This window comes from Triturus cristatus, chromosome 3_1 (genome assembly GCF_964204655.1).
Source record: "Triturus cristatus chromosome 3_1, aTriCri1.1, whole genome shotgun sequence".
In the NCBI taxonomy this organism is placed as follows: Eukaryota; Metazoa; Chordata; class Amphibia; order Caudata; family Salamandridae; genus Triturus; species Triturus cristatus.
Window position 1 is genome coordinate 994,060,606 of NC_140583.1, and position 15,085 is coordinate 994,075,690.

Below are 15,085 nucleotides of genomic sequence, written 5' to 3' on the forward strand. Positions count from 1 at the left end.
CTAGGGTGCCAAAAGGACACCCTGTTGCACCCCTGAAACATGCATGTGTGCACATTTTGCGCACATACATGCCCTAAGGGCATATATGTGCAACATATGGCATTTTTAAACAAATCAAAAAAGTACTTTTTTAGGTCTCGCCTGAGCCAGCGCTTTAGCGCTGCTCTCGCAAGAGCTTTTGTAAAAGGGGGATCTGGAAGTGCAAACTAGTGCTTTTCAGGCCTCCAAATACAGTGCATGTGCGCCGGGCGCGCGCACCATTTGGCAGCCTGAAAAGCACTGCCTGATCACTTTCACGGCCGCTTTGATGTCCTCAGTGAGCCGCGCGACCACTGAGGACATCAAAGCGGCTGCAAACGTGCACACCATTTGCCACCCCCTTCCTGCTTGTTTTAGTTATAAACTAAACTTTCACGTTTCCACGACGATGTGTGAGCCAATAACTTGCTAACACAATTCAATACCGCGACGCATTGCAACCTCAGTCAACAATATATCACCACAGTAACACAACACAGCACACAAACACCATCACAAAAGGAGGCACAAGACCAAACAACACCGTCCGTAACACAAAATACCGTCACACAAAGAAAAACACCACTATTAACAAACATTAGCATAGCCAATGGCAGGCAGGCTTACCCCATGGGTATTTTTTTTTTTTAGTTGCAAGCATATGCAATTGGCACTTAAACATAGCCACCATACTTCTGTAGATTATATTTTAAATGACCAAAACATTCATGGATGCAGCTTTTTTCTTTTTAAATAGTGACAAAAATTATTCCAATCGCGCCAGGCGGGTACTCGCAAGCATGCGTGCTATTTCTCAATACACTGTCCCTTCAACTCAGGCTGTGGAAATTGTCAACTTAGAAAGAAATGGAAACGAAAACATTTTATGCTCTCACTCTGCTGCTCGGCTCTTTCTTTGTGCATCGCCTGTCTTCCCCCTCATAAAGTTGGTACTAAAAATAAATTTGTAGACCAGCCAGCAGGCTTTTAGTCACAGCCTTTGGTTTATGGTGCAATTAGACTGGAAATTGTCGTTTTCGTGTTTTGGACATTATCTGCCACGAAACAGCAATACTAAGGGGGTAAGGCTGGTGACAGGGTTAGAGTTTAACATATTTGGCTCAAAACGGCAGAAGCTTTGGTTTTCCAGTTACAAGTATTGTATTTTACCATCTATCGTGCAGTTAATGGTGCATTTATTTCTACTAGCCACTCTGAATTATTTGTCGGCTCTAGTCACCTGACCTGGGTGAAAGGGCTGCACGTGCTCTTCTCCTGGGAAAGAGGCTGGACTCACTCTGAGAGCCCTGGTAATAGTAAACGAACGATCTGTGTTGTTGCTGAGGACTCCCTGCTCTGTTCTGCTTGTCTTGAGGAATGTGCTTCCTTGAGATAAGCACAAGTTTTATGGGGTCCCTTTGCTCGACCCGAAGAATTCCTTGTCTTTGCTTTTGAAGTGTAGTGGGGGGCGGGGGGTTTATGACCCCTCTATCCCTTTGCTTAGCAAACTTTTTGCAGATGTGAGCTGCATCTGGTGTCGCGTTAGAAGTTCTAGAGCCCAGATATTTACTGTATGCGATAAACAAAAAAGGCTTTCATTTCTGTGAGTCCAAATAATTTCTGATGGCTTATTGCCCGTTTTCTCCGTTGATGTGGGAAAACATTTTTGGGAGGCTACTCCTATGAGAACCTGGATATTGTTGTAATATCCCTTAAATCCGGTTTCAAGTAAAGACAAGCATTTGCAATGCAATAGGTCTCGCATTTACACAAGTTTAAGCTATTGGCATTGTAAATGAAAATGCCTTTTTTAACATAAATAAAAGGCATTGTCATTTACAATGCCAATAGCTTAAACTCGCGTAAATGCGAGACCTATTGCATTGCAAATGCTTGTTAAAGAAAGCCACAAATTACCACCAACTTGAAGTTGGTGGTAATTTGCGATTCCTTGAGGCCAAATCGCACTTTTTTTGTGCTTCTTACATTGCATTTAAGGAATCGCAATTTGCAATTCCTTAAATGCATTCTCAAAATAGGGATTCGCACATTTTGCGATTCCTTATTTTGTGTAATATATTGCACACTGCTAAATTGCGATCGCAAACGCTGAAATTCTGAGAATTTCAGCGTTTGCGATGGCAATTTAGCTTGATACATATGGCCCTTGGTACGCACCCAATAGAGCAAACATTCTGTAGGTAGGGACCCTTACAGTTTAGTGACACAGAAAGCAAAATGCCTATATTGTGTAAATCAAGAGGAAACAAATAAGGACGTGAGGTTTATGTGCTCAGCACGAAGAGAAAGAAGGAACTGGCGTCTGTGGTGCTGCATGAGCGTATGAAAGTCCAAAGGGTGGTTTGTGATGGGAGGGAGTACCCTCGAAATTCCAGAAGATAGAAGGACCCTGAAAACACTACAATGGTGAACCTGAGGGATTCCAGGGGGATTCCAGGGGGCACGCCAGTGGGATTCGCATAGGATACTAAGGATAATCAGATGGGACCGCCCGCATATTTAGCAACAACTTGGAGCAGCTTAAGAACACTGTATGTTACAACATATGTTGGGACGAGGAAAAGACTACTAAGGCTACTTTAGAACAACATGTTTTAGGATAATAAAAGAAAACATCACTGTCTTCTTATAATTGCAATTTGTTTCGGTTTTGATCCTTAAGGAAAACAAGTTTAAAAACACTCCGTTAAAAGAATGAACTGGCTCCAATTCAATGTTCTGGCATCATACACTAAAAAACACTTGCACCACACCCTGAATAGCATCCTGTATCAATACAGATTAACTCTATGTTAACCATTAATGATGGCACCTCTAAATCCTTGGACCATGAATGGGGAAAAATGCATATATTTCAGAACTTGCTTCCTTTACAGAAAGGGTCCAGGTAGATAATATGTTCCCATCCGGAGTACCAGGCAGATAATATATTAGCTCAGTTTATCCTGTCTGTAGCTAAAATTTGTAAATGGAATGGTTCGGATTTTATGCCTTGTGGCTAATTTATCATATTTTCTAACTGGCTTCCTGCAGACCTAAAGACATGTATGTAACTAGAAGAACCACTTGGAAAATACTAGAAAGCATGAAGCACTGACATCGCTTGCACTGTAAAGTGACTAACAGTCATAAGCCGGTTCTAACATTTCAAGTGAGGAATATTTGAAAATATCTAATCCCATGAGTTTAGGAGGTGGGAATCTGCATGTGCTTGTCATAACTCGAGCAATTTCAGAAATCAGAACTCCTGAGCCTGTTGTCTCGAATAAAGTACAAATCAGTACTTTTTATTGGTAATTTACACTTCCTTTTGGATAAAAATGGCCTTAGCGAAGAGGACTGTGGAGCACGGAACTGTATTATTTAATAGAGATTTTAGGTCAGAGTTCCCTTTTATCTCGCGTCCCACAAATGTTTCATTTTTTTCTGTAAAATTGGAAGTACCTGTGCAACAGTCATCTCCATGTTACTTTGGCCACCACAAAGCCAAACATCTCCAAAGTAGATATCCTGTAGTGTAATGCTTGTGAGTAGCCCTTTGAAGAACTGCTCTGCAAGCAACACATATGGTCCACCATGGTCAACAGGATCCAGGGTTACCTTCCAGATGCCAGCATATCCTGATAAAATATCAAGAAAACACATTTTTATGACCATACAGATAAAATAGAAGATACATGATCCATCAGCTTTTATGAAATATTATTAATAATAATAATTTGCACAGTTTTATATAGTGCGAAAATGACCCCAAGGCATGACAAAGGCAAAGGTTGCAAGATACTGTAAGGTAGCCATAGCATGAACAGTGTTTATCTGAAAAAGGATAGCTAGCACACTCTAATCTACAATGTATAGTTAATTCCGAAATTCAGCAGAACTGGAAATACTAAAGGAACTTACATTATCAACGTATGATTTGTTTTGCGGTATTACACCAAATGCAACAAGAATCCATAAGGTAAATCCGCACTCTTTCAAGATCACTCGACAATTAAAAACTATCAAACATACTAACATGAATGTCAAATTACATACATTAAAATACTATAAAAACCAGAATATTACTAAAAATGTGCACGATTTTTCATGTACAGATATGTTTTTTGCAATGTGATTGTGCTTTGAACTGCTAGGCTCAGAAGGCGAGGATACCCAAAAATAAGACTAGACTGATGTTGAATTTAATTTAAACACAAATAAATCATAGGGGACTTCAGAAATAGATCAAGTGTTCACAGTCTTGTATTTATCTAGCCTATTCATTGGCGATGATGAGATAGGGGTGGCCACTGCCCACTTCACAATGAATGAACTACAATAAATCAAAAATTTCCTTTTTTGGAGCACTCCTCGCTTACAGGAAGAATAATGCTACTCCGAATGCCTCCGTTAATTGCATTTGTAATCATAATTACACACAAATCAAATTATTAACTTATTTTCAAAATGCCAAAGATTCACCCTTTAGACCGACGCTACAAGGACTAAGTTGGCTCTAAAGTCTGGCTGAGGGGCGTGGCCAAGATGGTGGCGGAGCAACATCGACCCTGAGGAGCTCCACACGCCATGGCCGAAGAAAAGCAATTTTACCACTGGTTGGGGTCCCCGGAGGCTGAGCAAGGGTTGCGGAGCTCCCGGTGACGGCTCTTCCCAAGTTTGGAGCCCTGGTGGTCTGCAACGTTGGTGTGCCATAGAAGAGACTAGCAGAGGCGCGGGCCCCATGTTGCCGTCACTGGGAACGGAGTGGCGCCGCGAACAACGTCGGGACTTAGCTGCCACACGGAGGGGTTGGACGTCGCAGAGTCGCTGCTTCCCATGTTCCTAGGTCGACAGCTCCGTAGTGTCGAGGAACAGCCTCAAGCGCAGGCACAGCGGGGCTCGTAAGGTGCCACGTCCACTGAAGTGACTCCGGTGCTGCTGTACCGCTGGGCCAGAGAATACTCGTGAGCTGGCTGGAGCCAAGTGACTGAAGGGAGTAGGGGTAACCTGGCCAACCAAAGCCCTGCAAAGGAGGCGCACGCCCGGGGGAGGGCCCGATCCCAGTGGTGTGGAGACATCCTCCGCAAATTAGCGGTTTCGGCAACTGGAACCTGAGGTGAACGTGAAGACGCGGACCCTCCACTGTACAGTCCTCTGCGGAGAGCGAGGAGATACCCGGAGTGGACGGCGGCCATAGCGCATTACCCTAAGGGGGAAACTGCGAGCACCTGCAGCTGGTGGAGTTTCGGGGACCCCCAGGTGCAGATCTGGCACTGACCAGTGGCTACGACCCTCACCCGCAGCGCGCTGAGCCCAGGGAAAGACGGTGGACCCAGTAGGCGAGGGCCTGTGAGGAATGGTGGAGGGGCCAGTCTGAGGTGAGAGGAGGCCTGGTGCAAGTTGGTGAAGACGAAGCTTACGTTGAGTCTGACTCGTGGTGTGTGAGCAACGCCCAGGGCCCAGCAATAAAGGAGGTCTCCTGGTTTGGAACTTTGGGAACTGCCTGAATGGCGGTGCCTCTGCCATCGAATCTTTAAGCACCACAGAGGGGGTCCAGGCCATCAATCGGGCCATCGGGGACCTTACAGGCTAAAGCCTGGCAGGAGACGGGAGAGGAAGAGTGTCTGGGGCATAGTCTGTATACGGAGTCTGTCCTAAAGAGGGAGAGGAGTCTCGCCCTGACCTCGCGTTATGCCCCCTGGCATACTCTGCCCCCGAGATGTCCTCTCTCAGATCAAAGAAGGACTCCCCAATCAAAGGACTCCTGCAAAAGTCCAGTTCAAAAAAGACAGACTCGCAAGTGATGGAAAGACAGAACTCGGAGAGGGAGTCTGCGAGCGACCCGGCGGCAGAACCCATAACAAGGGGCTTCCTGGAACAGCTGTTTGGTGCCCTCAGAGAAGACTTTACAGCCCTCTGCCAGGAGATGTCCTCAGATGTCAACAGCTCAAGGCGGACGTTCATGAGATTGGAAACAGAGTCGATTCCCTGGAAAGAGTAGGAGATCGCAGAGATGAGGAGCTCACGGAACAGACCCGGGAACTTTTTGAGCTCAGAGACCGGAACGAAGAACAGCACCTTCGCCTGGAGGATTAGGAGAACCTCTCCGGTAGATCAAACATACGCATTAAGGGAGTTCCTCTACAGGCAGACGGAGGGAAGCTGGAAGAGTTGGTGTTGCGCTTCTTCAGGCATGTGGTCCCAGAGCTCGGAAATGGGGAAATTGTCCCCGACCGCACACCGCGCTGGGCGCCCGGCTTCAGACCCTGGCCAGCCCCAAGATATCCTCACCTGTCTCCACTCATACAGGCAAAAGGACCTCATTATGAACGCGACCAAAGACAAAGCAACCATTAACTTTGAGGGTCTTCAGGTGGGAGTGTACCAGGACCTCTCACGCCTCACTCTCCACTCATACAGGCAAAAGGACCTCATTATGAACGCGACCAAAGACAAAGCAACCATTAACTTTGAGGGTCTTCAGGTGGGAGTGTACCAGGACCTCTCACGCCTCACTCTCCAGCGCCGAAGAGAGCTGCGGCCAATCACTTCTCTCTTGAGGTATAAATAAATACGGTACCGTTTGGGCCACCCTTTTAGCCTATCCTTCACATGGGAGAACGAACTGCGAATGGTGCGCTCCATGGGAGACACAAAAGAAATACTGGGTGCCAGCCTGAATGCGGAGGACTCTGAAAGTAATCAGCACCCTACGGCTACGTCCCGGTGGCAAACCATTAGAAGAAGGCGCCGGGGAAGGGGGAGGCTGCGAAACCTACAGAGCTTGAACGGCAACAGGAGAGAGAGGCATTGCTCCGCCAGCTGCAGGACAGGGATGCACCTGGTGACCTGAAAAAGTGACTGATTAAGCGATACTGTGTGGACACCATAAACATGGCATTGTATGACTCTGTGGGGACCCCACCTTCATGGCATTCGGCCATGGCAGGGAGTTTAATCTCCGAGGTATGAAGACCGATCGTCGGTGGAATGATACCTTGCAAGTTGAAGTGCTTCGATCCTGTTGGAGGGTACCTGCTGTACTCTCGACTTGTTTCCTTACTATCTTGCTATATTTCTTCTTTCTTTACTGTCTTTCTCTGGTTCCTCTGCAACTATCCCTAGTAAAATTGGTGGCGAGTATCTATTGGCGCTGCGACCTCACAGAATAGAGGGTGTGTGGCGGCGATGGTTTTAGCTGGGAGAGGGGTCAGGGGAATGCTGAGTGATGGGGTGGGGGGAAAACCTAGGGAGGTGGGCGGTCACAATGATCACCCAGCCACAACATAGGCTTGGAGACCCCCCCTTAGATCTCATACCGACAATTAAAGTAAGCGTTTTGAGCCTTAATGTCCGCGGCCTTAACTCCCTGGTGAAGAGACGGGTGCTGTTAGCACGCCTGCAGGAGACATATGCCTGTTACAGGAGACACACCTACTGCGAGCTGACTGGAAATGCCTCCACTCCAGGTGGTTTGACAGGCAATATCTCTCCTCTTCCGGGGACAAGAAAGCTGGAGTAATGGTCCTGTTCGCCACACATTTCCAGGGCAGGGTGGTGGGCGTACATACTGAGGTACCAGGCAGAGCTTTAGCCATGAGGGTAGTAATTGGAAACCACACATATACTATTGCATCCATATACAGCCCAAAACAGCTCCAGGAGCTGTTCCTCAACAACACCTTGAATGCTATCCTAGAGTCCCAAGATGAGGAACTGGTTATAGCGGGGGATTTTAATATAGCACAGTTGGACCACTCCATACAACGAAAAGGTCACACTGGGGCCCTTTCCTACACTATGTAGCAGAAATTGACGGGTTAGGGTTTGACAGACGTGTGGAGGATGTTGAATCCTACAGCTAGGGAATACACACGTTTCTCAGCGGCTCACCAAACCTATGCCCGTATTGACTGGTTCTTAACATCCCGAGAGTTACTAGGGATACCAGTGGGGCTTCGATAGGGACCGCAGCCCTATTGGATCATTCTCCAATTAGACTGGAATTACACATCCAGGGAGGGTCACAAGCATGGAGGCTAAACCGCAAACTGCTCGACTATGATGCCAATATTAAAGAAATACGGGAGACAATTAAGGCGTTCTTTGAGACTAACGATGATGGAGAGTCCTCGATTGCCCTTCTATGGGATGCACTTAAAGCGGTCATCCGAGGGCGATTTATAGCAATAGCAACGGGAGTCAACAAAAATAGAAACGAGAAAAAGGGAACACCTCGAATCACAGGTAAAGGAGTTGGAGGGAGTCATTCAGAGGACGGGTACCGTGCAAGTTAGGCGGCAACTTAATGCTGCTAGATAGCAGCTGAAAGCCCTGGATTATGATCTGGCTGAATACTCGCTCCTGCGGACCAAACAGCGTTATTACGCGGGAGGTAATAAAGCCAGGAAACTCCCTGCAACTCTTCTTCGAGCGCAGACGACCACTAGACCAAGTTTTAAGCTCAGATGGCGACATAGCGGGCAGGTTTGAATCCTTTTATAGTACGCTATACAGAGCAGACGATTTAGACCCAGAAGCAGCCAAACACCATGTGAGACCAGTGACGCCCCTCCCACACCTGGAGGCGACAAATCTAGAGATAGACGTTCACACGGAAGAGGTTAAGGCCATAGCGGGCCCCACCTCAGGGAAGGCACTGGGGTAGGACTGATTCTCAACAGATATTTACAAATCCTTCGCCCATGACTTGGCCCTGGTACTGGTTCGCTTATTTAATTCCTTTAGTGACACTGGTAGAGTGACCCAGACTATGACCATGGCTGAAGTAGTTGTGATTCCTAAGACTGGTAAAGACCCTATGGACTGTGCCTCCTACCATCCCATCTTGTTATTGAATGTTGACCTCAAGATCTTCACGAGCATCCTGGCTGCCCGATTGGCGCCACATATGCAGGGGTTGATCGACCTCGATCAGTCGGGATTCATGCTGGAACGCAATTGCAGTGATGGGACTCACCAGATATGCCACTTGCTGGAAAAAACCCAACGTGCTCAGACACCCACGGTGCTTCTTTCGATCGATGCCGAGAAGGCATTCGACCGGGTCCACTGGCCACATCTGCAACAGACATTATGCAAATTTGGAGTGGACGACCGCTTCTTGAAATGGGTGGACTGCATTTACACAGACCCCCAGGCGCGGATTAGGGTCAATGGTGTAACATCCCGACCATTCGGAATACGGAGAGGCACGAGGCAGAGATGCCCTTATTCGCCCATGCTTTTTGCGTTGTATATGGAGCCGTTTGCAGAGAGGATTCGCCAAAACCCGAGAATACCTGGGATCAGAATGGGGGACAGAGAGCATAAAATGTCATTATATGCAGAAGAAGTAGTCTTATTTTTAATTCAGCCGGCAATTTCATTGCCTCCATTAATGGAGGAACTGGAACTATTCAGCTTAGCATCGGGCTTTAAAGTCAACATCCATAAAACCCAGGCTCTCAGCTTGACCCTCCCTCTAGCAGAACAGGCCCTAGTGGCACAGTTTCCATTCAAGTGGACGACGGAGGGCGTCGAGTACTAGGATATGCAGCTGTTCCCCACCTTGGTTAAGACGGACTAAGTGAACTATGCTACCCTCCTGGCTTAGAAATGAACTCTCGAATTGGAAGAGACACATCCTGTCCTGGCTGGGTAGGTTAGCTGCAATTAAAAGGACTACTCTCCTGCGGATCCTGTACGTGATGCAGACGCTGCCGCTCAGACCACCGCCCACCATACTGTCACAGATGCAACGTCTTATTAGCAACTTTGTCTGGGGGCGGGTAGGAAAGCGAGACTGGCTCGCCATTTGACTTATCTGAAGCAGGAGGAAGGGGGTTTGGGTGTCCCGTGTTTGGAAAGCCACTTTCAGGTGGCACAACTTGGATACATGCTTGAGTGGTACAAACTGGAGTCAGAAAAGCATTGGTGCTTTATAGACCGCTCGATAGCGGGCATGCACATCTGGAAGGTCCCGTGGCTCCCACGCAAACATCGCCCATGTGGAGTATATTTGTCACAGGTCTTGAGGGCCACCCTGGGAGTGTGGAATAGGGTAAAAGTGCTACACTGCTCTTGACACCTGTGTCCCCTCGGCCTTTATTTAAAGGCAACCCAGATTGCCCTCTGGCTCACACAGGAAATGGCTTTCTCCATTGGCAAGAGGTCAACTGTAAACGCATTTGGGACCTCTGACGAGAATGGGGTTATGGAGTTTACTAACCTCACGGAGGGCTTTGGGATCCCTCGGAAGGCGTACTGGCAATATCTGGCTCTTTGTCATTGGTAACCCAGCCACAGATACGACCCCACGCAGGTCGCATTTTAACAAAGTTCGAGAAATGGTACATTACTAGAACGTCAGACAAACGGCTGCTGTCAGACATTTATGCCTTTTTAAATGCCTCCAAGCAATACAGTAAATCTCCTGCGCAGCGTAGGTGGGAATCTGAAATGGAGCGCAAGTTCTCCCCCAAGGAATGGCACAACATTATAAATAGGGCCAGGGCCTCCTCATGCAGTACAGCGTGCAAGGAGATGTTTTTGGAAATTGCACATTATTGGTATTACACTCTGGCAAGAATGTGGTCAACCGGGCCCGCTCACTCATATTCTTTGGTCCTGCCCAAAGATACAGGAATACTGGAAGGTAATCCTCCGGGACATAGATGACATATCACACGGATTTACCCAAATTCCCTTCATACATACTCCTAGGGTTCCATAATGCCTTGATATATCCTCTTAGATCTTGCCGTGGAAGAGCGATCACTCTGGCTCTGGGAGCGGCCAAACAGGCACTGTTGACTAGATGGGGCACGGCGGAGCTACCCTCTCGCCTGGACTGGCTATACAAACTATGGGAAATACTGGGGATGGAAAAGATTAAAGCAGGCCTTACACGTTCCCTTCCTGAATTCGATAAAATATGGAGCACCACTTTAGAATTCTTGTCCAACGAATTCACAGAACTCACTTGCCCGAAGTACCTCCGAGTACTCTGCCTCACTAAGGCCCCCCACCCCCAAAGGAATAAGGATAACAGCTAGCCGCATCTGCCCTGATCATTTATGTGCCTCTCGCCGGGCTCACCACACACACATGTAAGGGATAGACCTCTTTACCCTTTCCCTTCTCTCCTACTCTCTTTCTTCTGTGTCTTTACATCTAGTTCATACGACTGATCCCCACCGACCGGTGGATGTAGGTGGCGGGTATTGTATTACTTGTCTTTTCAAATTAATAAAAAGATTTAAACCATAAAGTCTGGCTGAATGTGCATTATATTATTTGCAACCTTTGGTAAAAGAGATGCCATATTTCATACAAGACACAAAAACATGTTCTAATAAAATCAAGGACAATGCGCCCAAACAAACGTGCTTTCTATGTACAAAGGACACCAGTGGTCTTTTTTCAGCATTATATATTCTGGTGAGCATTGAACAAGTCTACTTGGAGCACGAAAGAGAAGGTACTAATAAGATCTTTAGTTATAATACCTACATTATTCTCAAATATATTTTTTAGGAGGAAAATCAGCTATTGCTACAGACCACTCGTGTTTCCTGAGCTCCTCGTGTGGTACAGTTCATAGTAAACTTATTTATGCACCATTGTAAAACACAGTATAACTTGGATAAAATAGTTTTTTCAAACGTTATCATTTTCTCCCAGTACAGTCTTAATGCTTGAACAAATCATTATAGTCTTTTTTTTTTTTTTTTTATTGAGTTTTTGGCAATACAGTTTATTAAACATAAACAATATGCTGGGACAAAGCATCATACATCAACAAAGAGAAAAGAAAGAGAGATCCACACAAATCATATATAAGAAAATTTCAGCAATTTAAAATATAGTAACAAATATCGAAATCTGTCTACCCCATTCAAAGAATGACTATTAGTCAAAGTAAGATTCCCAAATTTTGGTAAATTTACGTAGTGCCCCGGTCCTTTGTGCAAAAATGAATTCGGATTTCCTGACTTTCCTACTTTTTTGAAACCATTCATCTACCGTTGGCACTGTTTCTGTCTTCCAGTGCTGAAGAATCAGTGATCTGGCCACTGCCACCAATATATACAAAAGTTTCGCCATAGACTCGGGCAATTTTAATTCTAGATCCAATCCGAATATGATTAAATTTTCGTACCTAATGAACGAGAAATGTAAATGAAGAGAAAGCAAAGAAAACATTCCTTTCCAAAAGGACTTAAGTTTAGGGCAGAAGGCCATTATATGCGACCAATTAGCCAGGTCCGGTTGTGTACATCTAAAACAATTAGACGATGAAGAGCTATACATCTTCGCCATGATTGCAGGAGTATAATATAAGAGCCACTTACTAAAGAAAAGCATACGTCGCCAATTGGCGCCTCGCACAACCGTAAAATTAAATTTATTTAAGATATTCCAAAAATTATCAGTTATTTTAATGTTTTCCTGCTTCTGCCACTTTTTTATTGCTTTAAGGCTTATATCCTCTTCCCTACTTTGTGCTAAACTTTTTTTCCATTTTCCGGGATTTTTAAAAAGTGGGGACCAAAAAAGGTCATTTGTTAACTGTAATAGTGGATTATTTTGTACTAAATCGAGTTGAGCCAGAGATTTATACATTATAGTCTCAATGTTTGAACAAATCATAATCTCATCTGCGGTACACTAGCATTCTCTCTATTGCATGTTATTGCTATTCTTCTGTATCACATGGTCATATTACATCCTATACACATGTTTTGCAATAATCCTCAGGTGACACCTTCAACTAGGATCGAAGATGTCTACTTGGCCGTCTTTTCATCTTCCATCCATTCTCAACCAGTTAAATAGGTTATAGTTCCCATTTTGCAAACTTCTATCAGACCTATTCAATGTTCATTGGATGATACAGCTGCATCTCTTTCATCCCCCTCTTCAGCCACTGTATGCATCATCCCAGACCATAGTAGAAGATCTTCCAAAACCTTACTGTAGCGTTCTCCCCAGTGCCTGGGTACCCGCCAATGACTACGCTACAGACAGAGCTTTGTACTACATGTCTTTATTCACCTGCGTGTAACTTCGAACTCAACGTTCTAGACCAGCCGTCATTGCATTCCACTCTAATACTTTTGTCACTGCTCTACGGAGTCCAACAGGAACCAAAAGGGTTCCATTATTGCTAACTCGCAAGACACTACATCTCCTCCTCTGTTAAATAAACATTGGAAAACAAATCACAACATATATATGCATGTACAATCGAATCTCTTAATCTTTTTGGCGCTTTAAATGTTCGACATAATTTGGTCATTGGAAACTGTCACCATCAACGTTCAGAATCTGCGTTGATGGTGGAGAGGCAACAGCAGTCACCGGTGCTTCAGAACCAGTCTCTCCTTCAACACGCAGATTACGGTTGCAAAACATTAATTTTTTATCGGCTCTTCCAATTTGCAAATGGGAAGGGGTCCCTAAGGGGCCCTTTCCCCTTTGTGAATGCGATACACACTGCCTACTCTTAAAAAATTAAACAAGCGTTTAATTTTTAAATGCATACCGTTTTCCTTTAAGGAAAACAGGCTGCATTAAAAAAAAAAGATTGCTTTATTAGAAAGGAATCACAGACATGGTGGTCTGCTGACCCCAGCAAGCCACCGTCCCTGTGATGGCTGCAGTTCCGAATAGGTCGCAAATTTCGACCAACCACAATAACGTTCATGAAGTAGGTCTACTGTGACCCCATTAGGGATTGTTATTACAAACTTGTACATTTTTGTACATTAGTAATTGCAATTTCCTAAATGTGATTCGCAAAGAATCTCAATTAGAAACTCACACTCCCTAAATTAAGTACACATGGCCCTTGGTGTTTAAATGTGGTAACCTTAATAGTGCCAATAAGCCTTCTTGATTTAAAGTGGCACACTCCTATGTGATAATGTGCTGTATGGGAGGAGGTACTGTGATTTTGGGGTCATGGTCAAATGTGATGCCATACAAGGTATTTCCACCAACCTTATAAATATTTGTAATTTATTGCATAGTATTGAGTAGTGTACGTGTAATAAATGTACTTTTCCTTTTATAAAGAAAAAGCACAGACTGGATAATTATTTACTTAGTGTTATTATTGCGCGCTATTCCACTGTTATCATAAAAGTATTCCTCTGGAGCTAAGGGACCTACGAAAGGTAGTGGAGGGGTATGTGCCACACCTGTACACCACTCCTAAGTAAGTGGAGTTTGGAAAAGGAGATCATAAAGGAGGTTGAGGAACTAAACCCTTAAACAAGACACTTTTCCTAAAACAATGAAGGGAAAGGAGAATATGGCGTTGGCCACCCTCAGCAAGAAGGACCACCTAGTCATAAAACCCGTGGATAAAGGGGGTGCCATTGTTATACAAGGAAAAGAAGAATACAGAAAAACATGACTTAACCTCCTGCATGATGAAAGGAACTATGTGACCCTGCAGACTGATCTGACTAGTCGTCTGCAAAATGCAATTAAGAATTTAGTAGATGAGAATTGGGCAACGGGTTGATCACCAAAAACTAACTGGACTTAATTATCACTTCTGAGGCCAGGATGCCTCAATTCTACGCTATGCCAAAGATTCACAAAGGCAGGATGCCCCAGCCAGGCAGACCTATAGTGGCAGTCATAAGTTCAGTGCCTGAGCCACTTTTGCAATATACAGATTGGTTCTTGAGACCCTTGTAACATACACAAGACCCTACATCAAGGACATTAAACATCTGCTGAACCTACTAAAAGAAGAAGTATACAACCCTATGACAGAAACTCTGTTATGCCTGGATGTTGAGGCACTCTATAGGAGTATCTCGCAGGGGAAGAGCCCGCAAGTAATTACCAACCTGTTGCTTGCACAAGAATGGATAAGGGTCGCCCCAATGCAATGGATAATGAAATTGGCAGAAATGGCACCGTTTGAGAATTTCTTCACTTTTGACGATCAAATCTATTTACAACACCATGGGACTTCCCTGGGGAGTCTTTTTGCGCTGAGTATTGCCTGCCTCTACTGGTTCGAAGATGAGAACATATGGAC

At 45.1% G+C, this 15,085-nt stretch overlaps 1 protein-coding gene across 1 annotated transcript in view; it reads right to left on the reverse strand.

Annotated features, from left to right (window-relative positions):
- Positions 1-15,085, reverse strand: part of SIAE (sialic acid acetylesterase) — a 399,874-nt gene that overhangs the window by 252,103 nt on the left and 132,686 nt on the right. Inside the window, exon 3 of the mRNA XM_085645673.1 lies at positions 3,484-3,659. Within this exon, the coding sequence (XP_085501799.1) occupies positions 3,484-3,659 (176 nt within the window). The remainder of the gene's footprint in view (positions 1-3,483; positions 3,660-15,085) is intronic.